Raw genomic sequence first — 20,029 nt, 5'->3', positions numbered from 1 at the left:
GTGGTGTAGCTACAAAAAAAAGTGGTATACAGATCCCTTTTCCTTAACATAGAGGGCTGCATGAATGTCAGTTGCAGGCTGCAACATTACATAAAATTCAGAACTAGAAATGCACAGAGATCCATCAACATTCTGTGATAAATAAATAGCATTTTACTGAAACAAACTGCTAGATAAGTTATTCTGAATATATTTGCAAAATACAGTATTTAAAATTGCAAAAACTCTTGTTAAATGACATTTTTTGTATATACTTCCCATGGTCTTTTGCAGGTCACATAAAATGCAATGGTGGGATGCAATTTAAACATTATATATAGGGGCTGTCCACCCCTGGCCTAGGGTTTTCAATATTCCCTGAATGGAAAACTCATGATGTAGCTCCAAGCCTTGTTTTCATTAAGCTAGAGAGAAAAATAGTAGTAAAGAACTGACTGATTAATTATTATTTCAAACTGGGTTCACATGTTCTCTGTCAGATCCAGGTAGCTTAAAATCAGGCCATGAGCTCTCCCTGGGCATTTTTCCAGGCGCTAGCCCTTTAAGGCTGGCTCCAGTCCCTCAATTGTCCATTGAGCTGTCTTAAATGGAGTGTCGGTTTGCACTGGGAACTCCTCCCTTTCGTTTCTGGCAGGAGCTGCAAAAAGCCTCTAGCCTCCCCCGAATCAACTGCACTTTTTCACATTCCCTAATCACTGCGAAGGGGGTGGCCAGGGCGACGCAATGTAGCAGCAGACAACACGGAGGGGGCAAGAAGGAGACGAAGGCAAAAAACCCAAGAAATCCAGCCCCTGAAGGACCTGTGGATTCTGGGCGAAGGAATTCAAAGAAAAATAAATAAATAAAAAGAGTGAAAACTGCAGAGTGATAAAAGGTTTCTTGGCGATTTAAACTTTTTTTTCCCCCCACGTAAGCCTGTTTCCTGGAGTTTGCTGCTCATTTTTTTTTTTTTTTTTTTTGGGGGGGGGGGGAAGAGTTGAGTTCTTAGTCTGGATGGTCTGCCGTGGAATTTTTTTAAAACTTTTTTTTTTTTTTTTTAAACTTCTTGCAATTCCTCAAATGCTTTTAGGATCTCCAGGAGCTGATCAAGGGAACTGCGGAAAAGATCTGCTGCCTTGTCCCTGTTTCTTTTAGCAGCTGCAAACAGGAAACGTCTCACTGTTTTTCTTTTTGGAAGGGAGCCCTAAATGCAGGATTGTTCAAAACTTTTGGCTCACCTCCATTCTTTTTTCCTTTTTTTTTTTTTTATGGATGCATTTTTATTTCTTGTTTTAAAATTGTTGATCTTTTCTTGGGTGTTGAAGCGAGAGAGGGGATTTGTCTGGGGCTGTTCTGCGGGGGGGGATTTTTCTTGAAAACGGAGAGATTGTTTTGGAGGGGGATCGTCATCGATCTGAGCTCAAAAAAAAAAAAAAAGTAGCAAAATCAAAATCTCAGGAAACAAAATGCGACGGAGGTTTTCCGACTGAAAAGTTTCAAGCAAGAATTTAAGTGAAGAGCGCAAACTACCTGGGAAAAAAGAAAAGGGGGATTTGGAATAAGAATTCATCTCTTCTTTTGATTATAGTGTGGACGGGGTAAGGCGCTATAAAGTTCTCGGAAAGGATATTTTGCGGCTTCTGGGACTTCTGCGGAGCGGGGGGGGGAGGGAAAAAGAAAACTTAAACTAATAATGCCCCAGTTAAACAGCGGCGGGGGCGATGATCTGGGGGCCAACGACGAACTGATTTCCTTCAAGGATGAAGGGGAGCAGGAGGAAAAGATCTCGGAAAATGTTTCGGCCGAGAGGGACCTGGACGACGTGAAATCTTCGCTGGTGAACGAATCCGAGAACAACAGCAGCTCCTCGGACTCGGAGGTAAAGACGACCCCCCCCCCCCTTCCATGTCCTCTTCCTCCTTCCCCCTCTCCGGGGTGCTTTGGAAGTTTGGAGCTGCAGAGATTGATTTTTCTTTTCTTTCTTTCGCTCATTAGGCGGAGAGGCGCCCCCAGCCCAGGGAGAGCTTTGAGAAGCCCAGGGACTATCTGGCTGAAGGTATTTCCTGAGCCTGGGGCTATTTGCATCCGGGGGGGGGGGGGGGATAATTTTTTTGGTGGACCGTTACCAAAGCGTCGGAACCGTGCTGATTTCCCTCCTCTCTGCGCCCTGTAACTTTTGTTATCACTGTTTTGTAACTTCTGTTTCCGTTTCTTTGGTTGTTTTTTTTTTAAATACCTTAACTTTATTATAATTAACATTTGTTGTTGTTTGATTTGGTTGGAGGGAGGGGGGTTCCTCTAGTGGGATTAATGTTGCTGTTTTTCTTTCTTTTGCTCTTGGGTGAAAGCAGTGAGGCGGCAGCAGCAACAGGATGGAGGCTTCTTCAAGGGCCCCCCCTACCCAGGGTACCCGTTCCTGATGATCCCAGACCTTGGTGGTCCTTATCTGCCCAATGGGGCCCTGTCCCCCAGCGCTCGTACGGTAAGGAGAGGGCCTCCTGCAATGGGCCCTGCACAGAAAGAGAAATCCAGGGACGTCCTTTGGCATTTGGGGGATGCATCCTTCCATCTCCCTTGTGGCCTGATCTCTAGTCCATTCGGGACCTCATATTTTATTCTTTGATTTCATAAGGCTTCTACTGACTTACTGGATCTTTGTCCCCATTTCCTCACTTTTCTTGGGCCTTTTTCTTTTCCTTGTTAGGGGCCCCTACTCCCCCCCCTCTCCCCACCCTTTGTCCCAACCTACTTAGCTCTTATTCGTTTGGCGCGACCCCCTGCGTCTATACCTAACTGTGCCCCTGGGACTCTTAAGGCTCCCTTTCCTTTTCTCCCTGCCTCCACCCTCTTCCCAAACTTTCTCTGTGGAGGGGAAGACCTGCCTTCCCTTCTCCCCTGCTATTCTCCCTCACAGGAGCCTCTGTGGCCTTTTTGTTCAGGGTAGTTGCTATTTTTTTCTCTTTTCCCTCTTTCCTGCTCTTGCAATCTGACCCGGGTTTCTGTTATTTCACTCCATTTGTTTTCTCACCAAAGAATATTTTCTGAGCTGCCAACTTTTTTTTTTTTTTTTAAGTGAATGATGGTAAAAGGAAACCAGTAGTCACTTGCAAAAGTTTGTCTTAAGTTTCTTAATAGTGTTAATGAAGTGAGATTGTGACTTCTGATACACATGCTTGAGTTATAATTAAGTTTGTTTATAAAATGAGTATTCAGGATGGTGCTGCCAAATTCCTTTTTGCTGTCTCTTTGCATTGGCAGTGTTAATCTGAGTTTGACTTAAAACTTTCTTTTTCCAAAAGGTAAAGTGGGATGGTTGATTATTTTACTGGAAGGTGTCTAGTGTTGCTTTGGCTTCTGGTAGCTGGCTGAAATCTATTGCAGGTGAGGGATTAGATGGCAGACAGCCCCATCTCTACTGCCCTGCTCTCTGAGCAGGACAACTAGGGTGGGAAATGAAGCTTAGAGGTAAGCAGGACAGAGGGAGGCTTTGTTACTGGAGTGGATGCTCCATGTTGATGGAGTTACTTAATGCAACAAAAAATGTGGTAGATGTCATAAAACTGTGTATGAAGGGTTCTTGTATAACAAAAGGAAAGTGTTGTGGGCTGTCGCAGTGTAAAATCACGCAAGGCTGAAACCTGTAAAAATTGTTTGAAAGCAGGAAAACCTTTTCAAATAGTTTGATATACAATTGTGAGTACAATGTTTGTAGCATTGTATCTGAAAACCCTTAAATGCGTGGTATGGGATACAGAGCGTTGTATCTTTTTGTAGATAAATGTTTAAATAATTTATATATTGAATTTTAGAACGTTTTAATATCTGTGCGTCCCTTACTCCTCCATTCACAAGGAGTATGGTGGAATTTTGCTCTGTCGACTAGTTGGGATAAGTACTTTTTTGGTCCTGTCAGTGATGGTTGATTTTATAGATATTGCCTCCATTATCTTATTTAAAAGTGGACAAGATTGACGGTGTGATGTGTTAGGAAGAATTAAGGGCTCTTCCTTTTAGTATTTTTTGGGTGCTGTTTTTATCCTTCCATGATAAACCAGGATTATTGTCGTCCCCCCCCCCCCTCCCGAATCTGTTACAAGTCAGCTGAGTATCAAGCTAAAGAACACTCATGTCCTATGGCTTAGGAAAGGGCATTTTGTTCACTCTGCTCCCCTGTCCTCTGTTATCCCAGCCTAGTTGGCATACTCGGATGATTAGTGAAATTTCAGTGGTCAGAGGCACTGTTTAGCTTGTAAAGGGGGAGGGAGCACAATGGCATTAAATCTTACTCTGCCACCCCCCCCCCCCCTTCCCAGGTTTCCAAACTTATTATTTATATTCTGCCTATCAATGGAGGTTGTATAAGTGGTTTTACATTCAGGTACTTGAGTCCTGGTGGGCTCACAATCTACCTAGCATACCTGGGGCAATGGGGGATTAAGTGATTTGCCCAGGGTCACGAGGAGCACGCACACACTCCCTAGTTGCCAGTGCCAAGTAGGACAAGATGCCCCCCCCCCATTGATGCATCCATTTTGCTGAGGTCCATCTAAGCTACCTGCATCAGAATAGTCTTGTAAAGCCTAGACCCACCCCTTCTCTGCTCCCCTTCCCAGAGGTTGCAAATTACACTTGGGTAAACCGCAAATTGCATTCATTCTTTTGAATGTGGTAACACTTTATTGTAATCTTCATACAGTTAGGCAAAACAAATGCGGTCACCAGATAGTTGATACCCGCACTCCCGTGTTCAGATATTCTGCATGCAAAAACTGCAGTAAACAATTTAATGATACCTCTTGGTGGGTCTGAAAATATATAGAGAAAATCAGCATTTTTCTCTTTTGTTTGCTCTTCTTTTCTCATTTAAAGTGAACTGTTAGAGATCTGTAAAGCTGTTAATGAGCTTACATTGTCTGGCCCTGCAATGGTATTTAAGGGGGTGATTAAGCAAATTGGCCCAGCCTTAGACAGAGTGCAAACAGAATCCCTCTGGACCCAGCCCCAAATCCCAGTTCTGCAAATTACATAGCCCTCAGGGGCTCATTGTGTGGCAATAGTTGCCCGAGTGTGTTCGGTGGGAGTCTTAATTTCTACCCCCCCCAGCAATCCCAAGCAAGAATTTCCATGGTGCAGCATATACTGTATAACTAAACCAGTGTTACTTGACCCATAGCTTTGTCCTGGGCCGAGCAACAAGTGGGAGGAGAGGAATGGGGTGAACAGGAACCAGAGTAGAATATGTGCTTTGCTTGAACTCTCAAGTCTGGAAATTTGATGTATAGGGTATTGGGAAGACAATATAGTGAAGAAATGATTGTTTGTCTTGTCCTGAGAGATAATGTCAATAAGAAGGCAAGGTTGCTGCAGGTCAAGATATCTTTTACTTAAACCATTCCTATATCTGTTGCCCAGAGGTAGGTTCTAACTGCTTGGGTGGCAGAGGTCCATTGCTCCAGTGTACAGTTGGAGAGGGAACACCAATGTAAACACACAGCTCTCGGCCATCTCTAGTGAGTCATGGGAGAAGAGAGAATCTGAGTAGAGTAAGTCCCCCCCCCCCTGAAAAAACAAAACAAAAAAAACATTGCTTTAACAATCTGAAATCTACTCATCTTCTTGCTTGGGAATCTTAAACATGGCCTTTTTCCCTCAAATTAGACATCTGTTTCCTGGTGCCCTTGACAAATATGTGTCTTTTAAAAAAATAAAATAAAAAATCTGTGTTTGAAAGGGATTTTTGAAAAATCTGTGTTTGAAAGGAGATTCCAAGGAAAGGATTTTTTTATTTTTATTTAATCTTTGAGTTGTAAGTTAGGATTTAATGCTTCTTTGAGTCTGCCTCTCTCATAGCTGATGGTGTAAAAGAGCCAAATTGTGACTTTCTTGTTGTTTTGGGTTTTTTTTTAAGCAAGAAAGAACCAAAAACCAAGACATGTTCTACCTTTTTAACTAATGTTATGTTGCATTGTAAACCATTGTGTGTGCAGGCAGTATAGTAAATAATTGAACTAACAAAAGGAGCCTGGAGTAAATTCATTATTTCACTGGTTACTTCATATATAAGTCCTACTTCCTCCTGCCTTGTTTATGATGTGGAGATGGAAGGCAATCTGAAGACATTTGGACTCTGCCAACCTTTGCTTCCCCAAACTAACCAGCTACATGACTTGCTGAAAGACACAGGGATGTTTTATCCAGCTGCCGAATATCCTTGGCAAATGTTGATTTTTGAGGTTGCGTGATGCTTCTGCTCCATTTCACTGCATTTTGGAAGGTCTGGGATGTCTGACCGGTAGCCTGCTCAGAAAGAGGGAACAATGAAAGTGCCTTGGTATGGCCCATTTGTTTTAACTTTTGCTTGCAGCGCTCACTGGCCACAGTCAGTAGAGTATTGTAACTTTTTTTTTTAAATTATTAATCAAGATTTGTATTGTAGCTTTTCTAACGCATTCTTGAGAGGTGCCCATCATGGGATAGTAGAGAACTCTGCTACAGTATCTCCAGAGTTTTTAAGTGTTTGTGGCCATACGTAACTGTTAGGACTGTACCGAATATTCATACTGACCCCAAATATGCTATTTGTATTTGGCCGACTAGTGATTTAAATTCAGATAATCTGGGGCTGTACTGTGCTAATTCCTACTGAAATAAACACTTGATTTCTGATTTCACTTTTATTATTTCTTATGTTAAAGCTGAATGCCCATTATTTGTCTTTGGCCAAATAGTAATATATGCTATTCAGTACAACTCTAGGAACTATAGACTATCTGTTCCTTAAAATACGTTTGAAATAAACTGAAAAAGAAGGCTTTGTACTCGATTTGTGCTTAGCTGTAGTCTCTGCATCCTAAAACTAGCTGGATGCTGTCAATCTATTCCTGTATTTCTAGGCTGACTTCAGTGTGGATAGTGGCCCTTGGTAGGGAGACATTTCGTTAATGGTTGCAACTTAAGTCTTAACTCATGATGCTTAAGTATTTAGGTGGCAATTAAGTGCAGTAATAAAATCTACTTCGCTTGCTTCGAGTGTTGGAGCATTTACTTCGCCGGCCTGTGCTAATAACCTCTAGCACCATTTAGTAAAAGGAGCTCTTGGTGCTGTTATAAGCAAGCTAAGTAACATTTGTTTCCTGAGAAAACAGCTTGAAAGTCTGATTTTCTTACAGGTAAAGCCTTTTATGTGCTGCGATTCCTTTTGTACGAGGAAAGGACAGTAGCTTTTAGACTTCCTCTTTTCTATTAAGATTAAAGAGGAAGAATCTCAGGATGATCGTGATCTAAAGGGAATTTTCTTGCATGTTCACTTTCCTTCGTCCTGAGTGATCCTGACACTTTGTCTCGGAGTGCTGCTGGAAGCATAGCTACTGCTTTTTCCATCATGACCTGCATATTTTGATCCATTTTACCAGCTGGTTAGACAGCTGGTTCTGTGAATTCTGAGCCCCAGAAACGCTCCTGGGCCAGGCAATGGGTGTAAACTACTCAGTGACTTTTTCTACGGTTGACAATGGCTTTACACCCATTTAAACCATAGGTTTAACCATTGTAAATTAAAACAACATCCTCTGTGACTGGTGCAACAGATCCAGATTAAAACATTGTATTCCTTTCCAGGGCAGTTTTGGCAGGATTTTTCTATGATCTTGCTTTTGTTTTTTTAATCTGTAATCAGAATGCTTTGTAGTGGTTGCTGGTCTTGGAAAAATCATGAATGTCTTATTTTATATTCTCTTTTAATTATTTTACATTGTATTTGGCAGGTGGTAATATGGTTTCTGTTGTGCATTGAAATTAAGTTTTTCCCAATTTTCAAACATTTTGGCCTGCAAAATGTTTATATTTTGAGGGTGGGGCAGGGACCTGGGGGGGGGGCCCAGGTGTAACCCTCAAAGTTGGCACCGCACAGCCAAACACCCCCTAGCTCACTGAAGAGTACTGTCAACAGGAGTCAAAACTGGGCAAAATACAGCAAAAAGCCAGGAGCCAGTGGCACTGCAACCATCCGCCTGCTGGAGATATAGAATACTGAGGAACAGTAGCAGTTGCATCCAAAAGGGACACCTGTTAATCAGTCTCTTTATCGCCACCTGCTGGTATATATATGCTATCCCACTAGTCTCTGGATTAATCTGCTGCAGTTGCTAAGGAAGTTTAAGTTTTGGAAGTGCTTTGATTGCAAAGTGAGACTGAGCAGGTGATCGCCATCTGAGCAGACAGCACCTTGTAGCAAGAAAGAACAGATCTGATGTTCAAAACTTACTGTGCCTTTAACGTTCAACGCTAAGCCGGTTCTGACCAGTTTAGCGTACAAGCGTTTTAGCTTCCGACACACAAAATAGTTTTGTGCGGTTTCTTTTCCGTGCCCCATAGCAGCCTCCGAGAAAACCATGGAAATATAGTACAATGATCTAATTAAAGTAGTAGTAAAATGAGCGCTCCGGGCGATGCACAAAATGAAGCGCTGACTTTTAGTGCTCCAAAATTACTGGCAGGTGGGGAGGCTCCAGTAGCGTTGAACCACGTGTGTTAAAAGCGAGAGGTGGAAATTAATAAAAAAATACGAGATATATTCATCATACTTCTATAGGGTTAGGGGGAGGGGCACAAGAAAAAGCATATCTTGTTATACACATGTATTAAAGACGTGTCTCATGCGTGTTTGTTAAAAAGCATATACCAACAGATCTAGAGCTGCCGATTTCATGAGAGGTGGAAGTTAAAAAGGGAAAAAAATATGGGATACATTCATCAGCATAGAAAAAAAAAAACCCTTATATAGCTTGGCGTTTTCACATTTGCGTGGTTTGCTGGTAGTTCTTTGCCCCCCCCTCCCCCATGGCGCTTATGATGTGTGCCTATAAAGCACTAAAATAAGGCACGCGGACGCTCATTGATCTAGCTTTTCCTGGTGCATATGTACATTTATGCATTCTTCATGAACTATGCTTCACTTGTCAGTTGCTTTCTCCAACGACTGGTCTAATGGAATTTCTGTGAACCTCATTTGCATGCAAACTTTGTCGAGTACCGCTCGTTGTTTTGAAACTGGAAAATTTATGGACAGTACAACGGCACGAAGGATTTTAACGTGGACTTTTAAGTATCGGGCCCAAACTGACATATATAGAAAAAGGAGTCATCTGAAAGCAGGAAAAGGCTACAAGTGGGGTTTAAGGATACTTGGGAGTGCATAACATAGAAGTGCCTTGGCTCAACCAGGCGGCACAATGGAGAAAGAAGGGGCTGTTTTCAGTGCTTTAAACTAGGGTTCAGCTGAATTTCGAATAAAATCTGAAACTGACTTTGCTGTTGACTCATTCTGTGATCCTGGGTGAGTTGCTTTATCTCCACCCCACTGTAAGTCTCACTTGAAAACCAGGTTTATCCAAATTGATTTTTTTTCTTTCTTTTTTTTTTAATCCAAAAAGAATTTGTTTTATAGACATCCACAAATGAGTAAAGAATTTGTTTTATAGCCATCCACAAGTGAGTCCTTACAATGGTTTCATGTAGGGATGGGTGAAAAAATTCCTTTTCCAAACTGAATAGTGCTGGTTTTGGCAAAAGTGTTCCCTAGAAAGCTTTTTGCAATTCATTTTTGGCTGCTTCTCCCTCCAAGAAAAAACTGGTGTTTGTTTTTTTGGGATGTTTCTGATTAGCAGATCACTTCTCTGGCAGGTACAAATCTGTCTTGAGTTTGCAGTCTCTTCTGTGGGAGCCAAATTCTAGTGTGTTTCGGGTGCATGCATGCATCTTCCCAAATTCTGCTTTGTAACTAATCCAGAAATACAATGCCATGACTTTTTTTTTTTTTAATGAAACTTCCATTGTGTACTACAGTTTAACTTGTTCAAAGAGACACAAAATGGTGGGTGCCAAAATGCATTGCCTCCTGATGGTGGAAGCTGCCTGCACTAGGAAGTCCTTGAGTGCATGGAGGTCAGGCCCTTCATAGCTTTCTACTTCCCTGCTTTTTGTTTCTTGGGTGTTATCTTGGCGGATACTCAGTGAGCTGAACCTTAATCCGCCATTAAAAACAGAGTAATGTGCCTTCCGGCAGCAGGGAAAGGGTTAAACCCGTGCTGAGTTCATTCACCTTGGATTGCAACATAATTAGTTTTGGCAAATAAATAAAATGTTCTCAGCCAGGCATGTGCATTGCAGTGTATATCATGCACTGCCTGTCTCTCCATCACTAGACTGGAAAGAAGAAGCCTGCCCTTTTCAACCTGTATGCATGGTTTAGATCAGTGGGCTCAAACTCAAACCCTTTGCAGGGCCACATTTTGGATTTGTAGGTACTTGGAGGGCCTCTGAAAAAATAGTTCATGTCTTATTAAAGAATTGACAATTTTGTACGAGGTAAAACTCTTTATAGTTTATAAATCGTTCCTTTTGTCTAAGTCTTAATAATAATATTGTAACTTGTAGCTAAAGAGACATATGATTAAGAAACAGTTTTATTTTACTTTTGTGATTATGATAGACATACTGAGGGCCTCAAAATAATACCTGTCGGGCCGCATGTGGCCCCGGGCTGCGTGTTTGAGACCACTGGTTTAGATTATAGTACTACATCATACTTCAAATTACCATTCTTTTTCTTCTCTCTATTCCCCCCCCCCCAATATTCCATCCACCTACATCAGGTTACTCCTTTTTTTTTTTTTTTTCTTTTTGTTGTCGGCTGTGGTTGTAAGCATAAAGTTTTGGATCTGCCACCTAAAGCCAGGTTAACAGTTGGTCACTTGCAGAAGCTATGTCTGTACTAGAGAATGACATGGGGACAAATTTTTCCTTGTCCCATCCCTGAAAGTTTTGTTCCTGTCCCTGCCCCATTCCTATAAGCTCTGCCTTAACCACACAAGCCTCAAAACACTTATGATTTTAGTGTTTGAGGCTTGTGCAGATGAGGACAGAGCTTACAGGAATGAGGAAAGGGAAAATTTGTCCCCGTGTCTTTCTCTAGTCTGTAGTATGTATTACTGCACCCACTTTAATGGTTTGAAATGGATTTGCATCTTGCAAGCTAAAATGGAATCCTTTCCCCAATTTATATATGTATTGGAATGAAGTATTTTGTAGATGTACATATATTCTTCCCTTCTTGGTCCTAGTAATGTGCCCTCAAGAGGAATTGGGGTTTGGAGACAGTTTTCAAGGTATGTTTTGTACTAGATGAGTGCTGTCAAAGACTTATTCGTTTTATGGTACAAGCTTTGAAGAAATGCAGTGGTGCACAGGAGTAGGGGTGAAGGTGGGGGGGGGGACCAGTGTGATCTTTTGCTACTTCTGCAGGTGCAAGAAATAGGGAGGTGGTGGTAGGTTGTAGGAAAAAAGTCTATCTGGAAGACAGCATCAGTAATTGTCAGTTCACCTGGACTCGGAAAAGAGGTAAAAGGTGGCCATTTCAAAAGAGTCTTTGTGCATTGCTTGCAATATGCAGTTCTAACTAGTTTAACAAAAATTTCTAGACCAAAAGACAAATTGATGCATGCCTCATTTTCATTTTCAGCACTATGCTGGAAGTTGAATAAAAAAGCAACTCTGGAAAAAGTCTGGGGTGGGGGTTGGTAGAGAGAGGAAAACGTGTGACCCAGATCAGAAAGGGGGTGGGAAGGGAGGAAGAGATTAATATAGCCAGTGAAGAGAAGGATTCAGGGTGCAAGTGGGAGAGAGAGGTGAACTTTAGAGGAAGACAGGAGGCTGCAGTTAGAGTGAGAGAGGAGTCTGAGGCCGGAAATAATTTCAGGCCTTAGGATAGGGGAATTCTATTCAAAACAATACAAGTAAATTTTGCAGAATTTTGAAATATTGTGTGCAGAATTTTAAGTTTTCTTAAGCAGAATTTCGCCAGGAATATTTAATTGACCAGTTTCTACATAAGCTTACAAATGCCCATATGATCTTTTTTTTATTTTTTTAGTATAAAATATAGAAATCTTTCTGGGTTGTGTTTTTTTTTTTTGTTTTTTTTTTAATGTGGCATCAAGGAGAGGGTTGAATAAGAGAAGAGTTGCCTAGATTTCCAAAGTATTAACTTTGGTAACTTCTATTCTATACTCGTATCTAGGATTATAATAAACCAAAAAGAAATGAACTGACGGTATCCTACAGGTGTTCAAAATGTCTGTGACCAGCAACTAGGATATGTTCTTACCAGTGTAAACTGGAATGACTGGGCAGACAGGATAGAACAATTGGTCTTTACTTGCCCTCATATGCTGTGTGGCAAGGGTTAAAATAAATATGTACTATTTTTAGTCACTATGAAAAGAAACAAAAGTTTGTTTTGCATTTGTCTTACTCATTGATCTTTTGGGGGGGAAGATTGTTTATTCTTTATGCAGTTGGAGTTGTTTGATCATATTTTTATAGTAAGTTTGTATGGGAATGCTAAGCTGTATTCTGTATTTTGTTTCTTTGTGTGTATGTTTGTTGTTTTTCAGTTGTCGGGGGGGGGGGGGGGGGGGAAGATGGAATTGGAAGGGAGCCTTTTTCTTTACAGGATCAATACCAGAAAGTGTTGGTGTTCATAATCGGTGCATAACAAATAGTAACATTATGAATTTTAAAAATATGGCTTCTAGATCATTACACTTGCATGTAAAGTCTATGGACCCGTGGAATGCGAAATATATTCTGCTAGTTATGGCGGTGGTGGTGGGATGTGATATTTGTAGGGTATATGGCACTCCTTTGCAGCTTGTAACAGGTTCTGGCTTTTAGGAAATCTCCATGAATATTCATGAGATAACACGGGGGTCCTTTTATCAAGCCGCGCTAGCGGGGTTAGCGCGTCGGACATTTCATCATGCACTAACCCCCGCGGCCAGCTAAACAACTAACGCCTGCTCAATGCAGGCATTAGCGGCTAGCGCGGCAGGCAGTTTAACGCGCGTTAAACCCCTACCACAGCTTGATAAAATGACCCTATGGTCTTTCTCTAAGAACCGGGTTAATTAACATATGTGGTTATTCTGAAAAACGAATATGGCTGAGAGTCCTAAGGATTTGATCTGGGTTTCTGCTACCAGAGAGGATCCATAGAAACCTGAATGATGTAAAAACAGATCCTATTACAGCAGCCCTCTGGAAGGTAAAGATCTGAAGGACCCTTTCATAAAAGGAGAAAAAAGTGTTAAGTGAGGTCTGGCCTTTAGTTAAATATCCCTTTCCTTTACAAAGCCGTGCTAGCGTGTTTAGCGCCGGCTGTGGTGGTAACAGCTCAGACGCTCATAGGAATTCTATCAGCATGGGAGCTGTTACTGTGGCAGACAGCGCTAAAAATACTAGTGTGGCTTTGTGAAGTTTCAAGTTTTATTAAAAAAATTTTTTTTTTTTTTAAGTTCAATCATCTTTATTAACATTTTAACAAGTACAGCAATTGAACAGGAATGACCAAATCGCTTAATCAGATTTCTAAGCAGGGTACAATAAAGATTTACATAAAACCAGATTAAAAGTCGGGGATACTAGCTAAAACAAAAGTGTCTTAATAAAACACGTAATTAGACAAATGGACCAATTTCAAACAATAGGAGAGAAAGGGAAGAACTACAATCATAAAAGAAAAGTGAAACAAAAAAGGAAAATACAATAGGTTAGGGTAAAAAGTAATAAAATTTAAGAGTTTTGTCCTTAAGAGGACAGTTTATTGTCCAAAGGCATCCCGGAACAAGAATGTTTTTAATTTTGCTTTGAATTGTTTTATTTTGGATTCACTGCGCAAATGGTTGGGCAGCGAATTCCAGAGTAGGGGCAGTGACAGCAAAGTTATTGGAACACAACATATAGATTAATTTTAAAGAAGGTATGACGAGAAGATTTTGTAACAATGAACAAAGCGATTTTAAAGTATTATAAGGAATTAAAAGTAAAGGAGAAGGAATGTGTATTTTATTGGGATGGATTAATGTTGCTATGTTGTACAATAGATTATTTGTATATCCCAGGTGCAGTTACAACATCTGGGATACACTGCAGGGTTCCAAGTGCTAGAAATAGGTGTTTATTTTTTTAGTTTATTTTTTTAATCTTGGTATACAAAAATATTAAAGAAGGGGTAAGCCAGAAAGCAGCTGGATCTGTGGTACTGGGCAAAAAAGATAGGCTAATGGTCCCTTAATCTGTGTTTATATTGTCTGCAGTGGCTTCTTATTTGTACGGCAGTTGTTCCGAGCTGAAGTATATCTCTGGGAAGTAGCTATCCTGCCAGTTAACACTGAGTTTTAAGGTTGAGAGTAGTAAAATAGCAGTTTCTTTATTACAGTAATCTTTTATGGTTAGCTTTGAGATAATTTGAACTGAGAGACTTCGTTGGTCGTTCAGTATAATGTAAGCCTTCCCCATACTTTCTTCCAAAATTCCCTGTATTATTACAAAAATATGTTACTGGCTTGGCGCATTGCTAACCTAGGAGGAACTCTAAAATAGTGTTTTGAGTGAAGCCCATAAACACTGAAATGAACTAAAACTACTGCTACTGTTAATTACTTCTGGAGCACTACCAAATGTACGCAGCGTTGTACAGAGTTCCGAAGGAGACAGTCCCTGCTTGAATGAGCTTACAATCTAAACAATCAAGATAGGCAAACGGAATGCCGGAGTGGAGGTTAGAGGGGATGGATGAAGCTGCTAGCTAGGGTGGTGAGCAGAGCTCTCGAAGAATAACCCATTGTGCAGGTTCCATATAGAAGTCTCGCTTGCTTTTTCTTCTCTTGGTAAGTGCATTCTGCAAACACTAATAGAACTTGAAAATCTTTTCGGAGGAATCTTGGTCTGTACGGAGATGATAGGGTATGACTGCCGAAGCTGAACCTCTCTTGTGCCCAGCACACCTAATACTTAAGAGTAAAAATATGATAAGTAATGTCAACCAGGCCATAAATTCATACACTCTAAAGCCATCATTGAAAACTGGTCAGTCACGTTTTCTAACTCTACCTTCTTCCCAGGGAACTGCTCTTGCTTGATTTCTGCAAACAAGTTGCTCAGAAGTATGTTTGATCTGCTTTACAGTTTTATTTTGGAGGCTCGGTGCCTGGAGGTTCCCACTTAGTGGGCCCTCTGCCTGGGAGAAGATGCAGACTCGCACAGTGGAAGTCTGCTGCTAGCAGGATCATCCCCTTGGTGACAGCTAGCTAGCCAGCCTGCTGGTATTTTTATAACTCGAGGGCCATCCCCCGAGTAGCTGCTCGCATCTCTGATTAAGTCAGGAGCTTAAGCGCAGGCTGTTTGAGCCCCTTCCCGGCTCGGCAGGGACTAACGGGCCAGTGCATGTAGTTTTCTGGGGATTGAGGCTCAGTCCAGCTGGCAGCTGCAGAAGATCAGGATCATCCAGTGAATCTGTGAGGCAGACTTCTTTCTTTTGTCTGGAATTCTATGCTGAAGCAGGCAGGCACCACATGGCACAGTAAGGCTATTGAAGCCTATGGGGTAAATTGGGGGGAGGGGGGTCCCTAAAAGTTGAATTTGAGAATTTCTGACACCAGAACCCAAGTTCCCCCTTCTCTAAAACCCCTACCTTGTGATTTTTTTGTGTGTGTGTGTTTTTCTTTCGGGGAGGTCTCCAGAGGCTGTGTTTAATGTGATTTTTCTGGCGGCAGCCATCTTTGATCTAAGCAATCTTTTTTTTTTTTTTCTTTTGCCTCCATCTGCCTCAAAACCCATCAAGTTTGCTCAAAATTGACTTGGACTCTCAGGCCTTTTATCCCTATATAATGCCAGGTTTGCACTGGATGACTGGCCAAGGAATGTCCATGTCCCGTGTGGGATGGAGTGCACTGGGGTGGGGCAGGAGCCTCGGGCTCAGTCCTCCAGGGCTGGGGATCTGCAGAAGGTGTGTTCCCAGGGGAAGAGACCCTTCCCAAGGCCCTCCAAATCTATATTGGCCAAGTACTGTTGTGTGGGGGCTGCAAAGCCCAGGAGGACTGGTAGGGGCTGCCTGCTGGAGTCTGAGAAACCCCCAGTTTCAAGTTTTATTAAAATTTTGATTCAATCGCAATATCTTAATTCAAAGTGATGTACAGTAAAAAAAAAAAAAAAAAAAAGGGAAGACCAACATATTTAAGTATTCCTAAAAACAAACACATGAACTTATACAGGAGGAAAGTGGGAGGAACTACAATGCATATAGAAAGAAGCACTAACAAGGTTAAAACAAAAGGAGGGATAAAAGGTTTCATTATTTATTTGATTGAGCTTGTGAGAGCCTCATAAAATCTAGGTCTCGAAAGCCTCTTTGTATAGTCAACACTTGAGCATTCCTTTTAAACCTATTGAGAGTTTCTTCATTCTTGATGTGGGCTGGCAACACGTTCCAAATTTGTAGTGCTGTAACTGAGAAGATTGTGTCTCATCGTGTATTTATGGTTCTTAGGACGGGACAAAAAGATTTTTCTCTCCAGATCTTAGATTTCTTATTGGGTTATATGGAGTGAGGTATATTTTTAGAAATATTGGAACTTTAGCGGCTATTATTTTAAAGGTTAGTACAGCAATATGAAATTCTGTATGTGGTGGGTAACCAGTGTGCATTCTTATTTGAACTACTGAGGGTCCTCAGCGTCTTGTTAGCAGCACACCAATGGTGCCGACGCAGGGATTCTCCTCTTGATAGGCACCCCAACCAGATGAGGACATGGACTTGGACCATGAGGTTCAGTCTGTTATGGACTGGGAGGATAGCAAGTCTGATTCCATGCCACTTATCCCAAGATGAAGTCTCTCTGGCAGAGTGCTTCTGTGGTCAGGAGCACAGCTGTCAAGAGATGTTGGCAAACCTGGATCATGGGGATGACCCCACAGTACTCCGGTTTTTCAGGGCCTCTGTGCTTCAAGTGTTGTTTCCACCTCGCTGCGAGAGTCAAAGCTGAAAATCCTGACAGCTTCACTCAAGCGAAGGAAGTGAATCTGTGGGTCATAGTTTGGAATGTTTTGCAGTTGTTTTTTGAGACTACACCACCACAGTTACAACTTTTTTCAATCTTCTTTCGGTTCCCTGACGCAGTATCGAAACGTGCCACGTCAGAACCTGCAACCTATAACTCAAAATAAGTTTGTTATTTTGCATTTATAAACCTTATAAGAACATGGTAACTGTGGGTACACAGTACAATGAATGCTTTTGATATCAACAAAATTATTTTGAACATGCGATGATTGGGTGGTGAGGCGATAGTCTTGGGGTTCGCCCCTTGTTCTTTGCCTTCATGTCTCTGAGCATAAGTTTCAATATAAGTTGATATAATTCTAAACAAATTATTTTGACTTAAAGCAAGAGTGATTTTGTATTAAATTTGCCATATCCTCTTTAATCACTCATTTTGGAGTATTGAGCCTTGAGTCCCCATTGATCTTCTTGACAGTCGCCCTTTGTATGGGCTTTGCCTGCCTTCTGATATAGGATCAAAAGTCTGGATTTGACTAGATTTGAAGAATTTTCTATCTCTATCTCTGAGGAGCTGCTGGGGGGGGAGGGGTTGGTTTGTGGAGAAAGATGATGCATAAGTAAATGGTAAATCATCAGACAATACAGTGTGGTTTAAGTGATAGGAGGTCATGCCCCGGGTACCTCTCACTCTGGCTACGCCACTGCCTAGGAGTGGTCCAGTACTTAAGAAACGATCAGTCACTAAGCATGCTGTAAACGTTCAAAATGTATGAGCTGTAGGTGCCGCCTCTTTCCTGCCCTCCCACCACCTGAGCCTAGTAAGAAGCTGGCCTGTCAACCACTGTACGTTGTGGTAGTCTTAGGCTGCAACAGTCTGAGCTGAGATACTCATTGAATATCTTGTTTGTGTCCTGGTTGTGTTGCTTTCTTTCCAGTCTTCTTGGCTCTCTTCTTGGTTAATGAGTGTGTATGTGCGTGCAATATTCCATGTTTTTGGCTTAGTATTGCTCCTTTCCATTCCTGATTAATTGGAATCTGTGCTGCTCAGAGGCAGCAGTTTTCATTTCACAAGTTTAAAAAAAAAAATAAAAATTCACCTTGTTTAATAGACCTTTCCATTTGTTTTCTTGTTTCTGCAATGATCCTGAGCGTGGAGCTGTGCACCATGGCTCCCGAACTCTGAATGCAGCTACCAGGTGTCGGCCAAATTGAGCCATCTTGGTGATTTCAATTGGGAACTGACTAACTCTCAGTATGTTTCCCCTTTTACACTTTTCTGAACTATAAAGAAAGTACTACTTTCTTGTAGTTGCATCCTCATAGTCTTGACCTCCATTTAAGCCCATTTTTTCAGTTCAAGGCATAAATACAGTAGTACCGATAAGTGTATCAACTCTCCTGGTTTTGCTTGCACAGGAATGCATGGTCTCCTTAAATTCCTAATGGCAGAAGTGGTTAATCGGAAGATAACTTTACATGCAGAAAAAAAAGGTTACAGAATTATTTTGCACACAGGCTTTTCTAAAACTACATGTATAGGCATTCCAAGGGGCTAGTTTGGATGCAGCAGAGGTAGTTGTGATGTTCGCACGTGTTTTGTGCAGCCATATGTACATTTGCACTTTTTTTTATTTTGGTGCAGATATGAATTTGTGCACAGGCACTTGCATGCTGTTCAGTGTCTAAATTAAAATGACGCAGCAAAACCTGGAAATGGCATCTACATAAGAAATCAATAAAGGTGCCGCTTATAAAATTAACCCTTATGAAAGTAGATCTTGATAAGTTTGGGTTTTGTGACCATTGAGTAAATTATTGTAAAGCACTTGGTTGTGGTGCTGGTTGGGGGTGTGTTGGGGCAGAAGATGATGACCTGGCATGCTGTAACCACAAATTTGTGCCATGCATGCCTGCAGTGACATAGTAAGGGGGGAACCGCCCTGGGTGCAGTCTTGGTGGGGGCACTGGCACCTCTCCTAATCTCCCTCCCCCCACCCCCCACTGTAACTGTAGCTCTTCACCAGCATGAGTAGCATCTCCAACTTGCTGCCGGCGCTCTCTCTGATGTCACTTCCGGGTCCCACGACTAGGAAGTGATGTCACAGGGAGCAAGTTGGAGATGCTGCTTGCACTGTGGAAGCTGTAGGGGTAGGAGGGAAGGGGCGCCTCCCACTGCCACTGCATGCCTGACTGGCTCTGGAAAGTATCCTGTTGGTCATGAAAAGCAGGTTATAACTTTGATAAACTATTTTGGCTGTAAAATGTTGATTTATAGACGGATGCATTCATAAATCATCAAGCTTCAAGCAGGCATGCAGTACTATAAGAGGAATGCTCAGGGCACAGTTTGAGCAGAGTGTAGGCAAGGTTGCAACTTACATACATGTTTTACTGTATAAAATATACATGATTGTGGGTACATTATGCCTGCTCAAAAGCAAGAAAGAAGTGTCTATATCTTCAGTCTAGGCATGGTTTCTAAAGTATTTGTGCTAATTTATAAAGACCCACTGACAGTATGCAACAAGCACCCATTGGCAGTTTTGTTTCTATAAAAATAGGAGCCCTGTTATAAATCTACTAAGGACTTTTGAGATGCTGCTGTAGAACTGAGCATTTCCTGGGTTTTAATTTTTTTTATTTCTTCTTTTATCTGAAGTCAAATTGGCCACTGCCCGATGCATAGATTCAAAGTAAAAATCCCAGGCTGTAGCTTGAGAATGTTCTGCTGGACTAACTTAGCACATTTGAGATTTGGTTTTCTCTAGGAAGTTTGTCACAGGTGTATAAGTTAACCCAGTACAGATGGTTTGCCTGAACTCCTTATCTTGTGAAGCAGCAAGCGGAAATGCACCTGGAGCAGTTTTCAGCAGTACTGGCTAAATTGAACTCTTCATCTTGTGTCTAAGCTTCTGGAGATGAGACGGAGATCCAGCTCTACAGGTTGTAATTGGACAGAGAATGTATTTTTGGCATGGACTACCCTTTTTTCTTCCTTTATTACCTTAGGGGATGGAATCAGGATATCCTCTGACCTTGGTAGAATAGGGAAAGGGAATGGCACTTATATACCGCCTTGTTGTAGTTTTGCAACCACACTCAAAGCGGTTTACATACAGGGACTTCAAGTATTTTCCATATCTGCCCTGGTGG

The 20,029-nt window shown here is 41.6% G+C and overlaps 1 protein-coding gene across 2 annotated transcripts in view; it reads left to right on the top strand.

Moving 5' to 3' along the window:
• The first annotated feature begins 552 nt into the window (after window positions 1-552).
• Window positions 553-20,029, top strand: part of TCF7L1 (transcription factor 7 like 1) — a 288,821-nt gene continuing 269,344 nt past the window's right edge. Inside the window, exons 1-3 of one of the 2 annotated variants that reach the window (XM_033948980.1) lie at window positions 553-1,858; window positions 1,975-2,035; window positions 2,331-2,461. In XM_033948980.1, the coding sequence (XP_033804871.1) occupies window positions 1,673-1,858; window positions 1,975-2,035; window positions 2,331-2,461 (378 nt within the window). In that variant the 5' untranslated portion in view covers window positions 553-1,672. Of the gene's footprint in view, window positions 1,859-1,974; window positions 2,036-2,327; window positions 2,462-20,029 lie in introns of both variants that reach the window. The other variant, XM_033948979.1, reaches the window with a different exon arrangement.

This window comes from Geotrypetes seraphini, chromosome 6 (assembly GCF_902459505.1).
Source record: "Geotrypetes seraphini chromosome 6, aGeoSer1.1, whole genome shotgun sequence".
NCBI classification, from domain to species: domain Eukaryota; kingdom Metazoa; phylum Chordata; class Amphibia; order Gymnophiona; family Dermophiidae; genus Geotrypetes; species Geotrypetes seraphini.
The sequence above is the reverse complement of the archived record's forward strand: the minus strand, read 5'-3'. Positions and strand labels throughout refer to the sequence as shown.